The sequence below is a fragment of the Epinephelus moara genome, chromosome 3 (genome assembly GCF_006386435.1).
Source record: "Epinephelus moara isolate mb chromosome 3, YSFRI_EMoa_1.0, whole genome shotgun sequence".
NCBI lineage: Eukaryota > Metazoa > Chordata > Actinopteri > Perciformes > Serranidae > Epinephelus > Epinephelus moara.
The window spans coordinates 35,234,208-35,241,455 of NC_065508.1; the positions used below are offsets into that span (position 1 = coordinate 35,234,208).

The 7,248-nt window shown below is 39.4% G+C and overlaps 1 protein-coding gene across 1 annotated transcript in view; it reads left to right on the forward strand.

The window, feature by feature from the left end:
- Positions 1–6,889, forward strand: part of jhy (junctional cadherin complex regulator) — a 30,592-nt gene extending 23,703 nt beyond the window's left edge. The window contains exons 7-9 of the mRNA XM_050041363.1: positions 2,710–2,796; positions 5,152–5,274; positions 6,657–6,889. Of these exons, the coding sequence (XP_049897320.1) occupies positions 2,710–2,796; positions 5,152–5,274; positions 6,657–6,866 (420 nt within the window). The 3' untranslated portion in view covers positions 6,867–6,889. The remainder of the gene's footprint in view (positions 1–2,709; positions 2,797–5,151; positions 5,275–6,656) is intronic.
- The last annotated feature ends 359 nt before the right edge of the window (positions 6,890–7,248 follow it).

Consider the following 7,248-nt stretch of genomic DNA (forward strand, 5'->3'; position numbering starts at 1 on the left):
AAGCACTGTATCTTATGCAAAATCCTATTAAAGCTCCCACACTCTTTGTACTCTGAATGTGGTCTCCACAGGGAAACAACCGCTGGTGCACAGAAACTCATGTGATGTAAAAGTAGGGCGGGACAATATCCTAATCTCCTCAGTTGACACTGTTATGATACTGGGGTGCTGATTTAATATTACGATTTATTGTGATTTTGTAACATTAGGCCATCACAAAATCGTACACTTGTAGAGACTGTATATCATGAGGCATATTTCAAAAACATTGTACATCACATCAGTCAGTCTCTCTGACCTTTATTTCAGCAGCATCATATACTGCATAGAAAAGTGGTAAATAAAATAATAACTGTTTTTATGGTCTTATTTTTAACAACTGTATTCCTGTGAAGCACTTTGTGACCTTGCTCTGTTAAAGGTGCTATATTAAATAAACTTTACTTACTTACTAAAATGTACATGTACAATAGAATGAATAAAAAATACTTTTTGAAGTAAACTTAAACTGCTACATTTAGCTGTCCCTGCAGTGTTTCCCAGACATTGATTTATTTGTGGCAGCTGCCACAGTGTCAACACCGACTGCCACTTATTGATTTTCTTTTTTTTAAGTATTTAAAATGGGTAAAATCTGACTTCATCGCAGAGCTGTGGTTCAATGATTGACTCAGTCCCTCACCCAGCTTTCCCTTTGTCTCTCTGTTTATAAGAGCACAAATGAGACAAGAATTATCTAGCTTGTGCATCCCACAGTCACCTCCACCTCAACCCCTGCCTCTAGGACTGTTTGTCAGGAGGAAAGTGTGCATGAGTTTTGGAGACTGACCTTCAGTAGTGGCTGTAGCAACTCTAATTCAGCCAGCGCAAACCGCAGTGCCAGGGTTCACAGCAGGCTGGGTCTAATCTGTGTAACAGCAGCAACAGAAAGTTGCTTACCGGACAGGAAGTTTATGCTGGGCTGGCTGACTTTGAGTTGCTATTCAAGCAGATGAAGGTCCCTGTCCCCGAATCATCTGCCGTTATCTGCTTTCTTGCTTTAGCTTTTTTTTTCTCTTGAAATTGATACTCATAGACTACCGCAATAAATGTTTTAACTTTCTGTGAAACTTGAAGTAATAGCCCCGCCTATTATTTGCTTAAATAATACAAAACTGTTGCTAAGAAAAGATCGGGAAATACAATCAAATTGTTTATATAAACCAGTATGAATATCACTGGTTTAAAAATTTGGCTTCAGATAATATATACATTCTGAATCATTCATTTGATCTAGCTCCAACAGACAGTGCATCAAAGAGAGTGAGTTACAGCACTCGAGGATTACGGCAACAGGCATACCGACACAACACCACTCTATCCTGTTAAAACAATACTCACGTTACTTAAGTGAATTGATTTTTTTAATTGATTTTTTCCACCTAGTAGTTAGCATGACAGCCACTATCATTGAGCAGACAAAAAAAAGAATACCACTTACAAACCATCAAAATTCACAAAAATGAAGTTATTAGACTAAAAATGTTGTTTAATTTAGATGTGATCTGAATGAACTACAGGGCACAAGCAAGGATCATGTGTCAATCACTTTAACACAAGAATGCAATTAAATGTTAGATGTTTACAGTAGCAGGTTTACTATGTACTTTAGTCTGTTAGCATGCTGACATGTGCTATTTACAGCTGAGACTGATGGGAAGGTCATGAGTTTTGCAGGTATGGTGGTGTTAGATGACTACTCAGAGGATCACCAAAGTCATTAAGACACATCCTTTGGGCACCATGAATATCTGTTTCAAATTTCATGACACCCATCCACTAGTTGTTAAAACTTTTCAATAAAAATACCACCCTCATGATATCAGGGGATTATTCAAGTCAGTAGGCTTTACCATCTTGGGCCATCGTCTGTACCAAATTTCATGGTAATCTATCCAATAGTTAGATATTTCAGTCTGTCCAGAGTGGTGGACTGATTGACACTGACATACCTGGAGCCACGTCACTAGTGTGGCTGAAAGCATTAAGAAAGAGCCACTGGGTGTGTGGCATATGTGTCACTGAGCATGAAACAGAATCAGGCTTTATCATGTCAAGAACCCCCCAAATAGATGCACATGAGGTCATGTTGCCCCATTTGACCAGATTTTGTTCCAAGGAATGCCATCTGAGACTTTTATTTATGTCAGATATTTCTCCATACACAGTTGTATACACAGTATGTCTGTATTGTAGTTGGGGATACAGTAGTATACCTCATCTATGTACACTATAGGAGTAGTAGTGGAAGTTTTCCTAAAATTGCTGAGCACTTTCCTGCACCCTCTTGTAGTGCAGTGGAGTCCGCACGGCCAAACAAGAAGGAAGGAGTGTTACAACATGTTTGGTAAAGTCACTGTCACTCACGTTGAGGCTCTGTCACGCCATGTTGTCTGCCAGACATTTATCTATAATTTTGCTATTATTAGTCATTTTTTTCTCAGTGCACCATTTGAATACAATGAGAGACATCAAGATGGACAAAAATTGCAGTGTGGAATTTATTGTTTCTGCCGTGGTACCATTTTGACAGCCATCAAAACAAATGCAGTTCAAAAGTTAGCTTCAAATTAAGTAATCAAAACTGTCATTTGATGTTTGCGCTCTCTCTCTCTCTCTCTCTCTCTCTCTCTCTCTCTCTCTCTCTCTCTCTCTCTCTCTCTCTGCCAGGCATACAGTCTTAAAGACTACACGCAGCTGAAATCAGATATAAATCTGCGAGGCCTGGGTCCTGACTACAAAGCCATTGAAAAGACAGTAAGTAATGACCTGCAACATCAGTCAGAAATTTTCACTGACTCACCAGTATGTGTTAGGTGGGTTCATTATCTCCTCAGGGCATATGGTTGTGTGTGTGTGTTTGTGTGTGTATGTATCTGTCTGTTCACAGCTAATGTGGCATACTACTAGACCTGTCAGCCTAATATATTGTGTGCATATTCATGACTGTATGATCAAGGATCTCTCAAGGTTGCGGGGATTCAAACGGAGTTATTGTCTGTTTTATACCGTCATTGACTGGTGACTCCTCACTCCTCTTAACTGGCCGGTAGGAGCAGCAAGTTTTCTGGAAATTGGCTTGGCTAAAAACAACAAGCCTTACCGTCTGTTGCAGGCCACATTTTGGCCTTCGTCGTCGCTCAGAAACTGACATTCATAGAAAAGTTTGGTGTCATTTTAAACGGGAGCATCTACAGCTTTAATTCCATACCCGATATGTTATTATCCACTAAAGTAAGGTACAATACAAGGTGAAGTCAGCTGTTTATGTTATCCCCACTGCCATCTGGACTGTAAGGGATCTGGGTAGGACAATTCCACAGGGTGTAGCTGCTGCAAGTTGCAGCTTCTATCGCTGCACCCAGTTTTGTTCTGTGTGCTGTTATTGTGCTGTAGCCTACAGACAAAGTTAGCATTCTTAAAAGTTTAGTTATAAATGACATGGACCAAAGATTTGTCTAGTGTGGCTGCAATCAGCCTGGATGACCGCCTGGCAGAGATCTACACTCTACTGAGTGGACTTTTCTAGTTTATCAAAAAACTGCACAGATAGATTTAAGTGTTGTTGGATAGTGTGCATGAGCAGGCCTTGAAATGGTCAACATGGCTGTGAGTTCTGAATGTTTCCTGGGCAATTGGTGAATATAAACTGGGTTTACTGCTCTTGTTTTTTAGGGGTGCTAACATTTATCGTATATTTTGGTTTGCAGCCGTTGATATCTTAGACCTGAAATTATATTCATGTTAAGATGGAACACTGCCAGAGCACTTTTAACCCCACACTGGGATACTAAACATTAAATGTAAAAAAAATCTTTATCATTAAAAGGCCAGTAAAAGGCCATATGGGGTCAATATACGTAAGCTAAAACAATCATATAATAAACACGATTTAAAAAAAAAATTCCTTGATATCCTTGATCCTTGATGATAATGAGACTTGAAGACTGAAAAGGCTGAATGGGCAACACAAAACCAGATAAACAATGCACAAACAGGTACACACACAGATTCACACACAGCCAGTTCTGCATTTGGCCACAGACAGGTGTTTCTGCACTAGGTCACCCATTTTATTCTTATTCCCATCACATGTAGAAAGGTGTTGGACAGTTTTACTAACAGAAATGTTTCTCTTGATAATTAGCAAATAAGATTAAAATAGAAATCTAAAAGAAGCCGTAATTAAGAGAGAGTGATAGTGTCACTAATAGAGAAAAGTACCTTGTACCAAAATTGCCTGAAGTCAAGTCCAGCTGAACTGTATAGTGTAAATAAGGCATTGGTTCACACTGGGCAGGAAGACATACATCTGCCTCTGTAGCTTCCATGACAGCGGCCTGGTACAGTTTTTACATGCATTTATCCATCTTCTGAGAAAATTTTCACCAATATGAGGCAGAAATGTATCTGTAGACAAGCATCCAAATTATTTTTTTTGCTTTCTACATTTAAGAACCTTTCTGGCCTTTAATTATTTTTTCTAGCCAAAAAAATAGAAGATAATACAGGACAACAGGATACAAAAGCTGCCCCACATACCAGGATGTTATTTGCTGTTAGGCAATATCAGCCGTAAGGAGTGACTCATGAAGAAAAAGAAATATGATTAGAATTTGTTTGGACAAATGTGATTGGTTGTCTTTCAGTCAGCCTTCTGTGCCTAAATCCTGATGTCCACTAGTGTCATTGTACCCGCTGACCCTCTTCCCATTGTCTGAGTTCATCATTTAAAGGCTCCCATGCTGTCCCGCAGATAAAATTACATTTACAAAGCAAACGAGAGCACCCCTAAGAAGTTAAGTGCTTTGTACTGTGATGTATCTTTTGTTAATCCCCAGTTGTAAAAAGTGAGCATGTTTGGCCAATTTACACTAGATTGAGCCCCGGGCATCTTCAGGTCCAAGCCTATTAGTGAATGATATGTGTAAATGTTGATAGGCCTGCTGAATGGCTCGCTGTGTTTGGTTTTGTTAGGCTGTGTGGAGAGGCTCTACCGGGGGGGGGGACGCACAAAGAGAAGGGCCTTAAGGGAGAAATGGCTCCGTTAATTAAACCCCCTTTTATAATCTGCTTCTATTTCTCTCTCACTCCCTCTCTCATCATGCTGAGAAAATGAAACGACAGAAGCTGTATTCAAATGTGATCCGCGAGCAGAACAAAAACATAAGGAGGATTCCCTTTCTACTGGCCAAGGACCCGGAAGGCAATGACAAGAAAGTTCCCAGGATAAAGGTGTGTGTGTGTGTGTGTGTGTGTGTGTGTGTGTGAAACCTAGCACATGTCTTTTTTTGGGTTTTTTTTTTTTACAACAGGCATGTGTGCTTGACTAAGCAAAAAGACCAAGAAAGAGTGTGTGAGATTATGAAGAATGTCACTACATGGTTCCAACCTGGGACCTGTCTGACAAAGCCTTAACTAGGACCAGCTGTTGGTGACTTATCCAGATTCACTGAGTGTAACGCTGTTGGTCCTGGATAACAGGTCACACACATCTGGTTAGCAAAACATTATTATTCATTACGGTAAAATACTGTACAATTAATTTTGAATAAAACATCTCATCCTTTTATGCCGAGGGGGACAACAAAGCAATTGCTGCTGTGCTTAAGAGTTGCTGTGTGGTTTTCTGCTCATCAAATAAACTTAAAAATCCAGAGTTAAAGTGTATATTTCAAACTGGACCATATTTTATATTTTCCTATGTTTTTGTATCTAAGTGACTAATGAAAACAACATTTTTAAAAATGGGTCCAATAATGAGCAAGGGCAGCAGCCAGGTTGCAATGTAAGCACTTGGGGCATGTTCGCACCATCAATTTACGTCCACTAAAAGAGCTTGTTTTTGCCACTGACAGGCTCAGATTGTCTGACAACATTATGGAAAGGATACCTACAGAGATAGAACTCTTTGTTAAAGAGTAAGATCCTTTATGTTTAACCAGAAACAACCCCAAAATCACTTTAATCGAGTCCACCAGATTCCATTTGAATAAACAATAATTTTATTATAGTAAAACACACTTCATTCAGAATAGACAGAAACAATATAAAACTCACAGAAACCATCTTGGTCTCTCATTTTTCACCATTTTAACAATCACTAACTCTGGTTTGGTTTAAATAAATACTTAATCCATTCAATTATATGTGAAAATATGTTGTCTGTATTCACACTAAAATTACTGTTTTGTAATGGAATCTGGTGGATTTGGTAAGGACGGTTTCAGGGCTGTTTCTGGTTAAACAAAAGGGATCTGACGCTTTATCCACACAGTGTACGATTGTTTATCCACTGTTGAAACAGTTGTGAGCCTCCAGGAATCTGTGTGATTCTGTATTTCGCGAATCCCAGCATGATAACATTACAGCACATCGTCAAAACACAGGCTAATGGCGCTGAGTAACGTTAGCACTGCTATAGTGTCTCAAAACGTGCATGGAATAAACTAAAACATGGTGCTAGTCTATTACATCATAGCCTTAATGATTCTAGGCGACTGATATATGTTTTACTGACAAATCTGGAGGACCATTACCATTTTTGCTGTAGCTTGTGTACAATAATTAGTTAGTAGATTAACATGTGGATCTCTCTCTCTGTCTCTCAATGTTAGGCTTTGGAATATGCTAAGACCATTGCCAAACCCCCTGTACAGTCTCAACCAAAAGAGAGACAGAAACACCAGTCTGAAGACTTCACTGAGCACGCTCTTTACTTGGAGGACTTGGACATCTCCCAGCTGGCCACACTGGAAATCCTAAGAAAACGGCATGAGAAAGAAAAGCAGGCTGTTGCACGACTCAGAAAAGTACATGCTGTCTGAGGCAAGATACAATTTGTCCACCAGTGTTCTCATTGAAATTTGTACTCCAAGATGTAGGACACAACATGCTGCCTCATAAAATTTGCAAGGCCTTGTGTCACATTGACATTCATTACGACTTACTGTACATGTTCACACATTTTTCAAAATCATTACAAAGAGATAAAGATAATCTCTAAGAAGATTGGCAGCCTCAGTCAATGTTGCTTTTAAAATTGTGTGTCACCACATCGGATTTCACAAGAAATGCAGTGTTTGTTTTAACCCAGAGAAGATGCCAGGCATGGTTTGCAATGGTCATGAAGCTTGGATTTGGGATTTGTGCTTGATTAAATCTTGGCAGTAACTGGAGCTACAAATTCTCAAAACTGCCACCAAGACA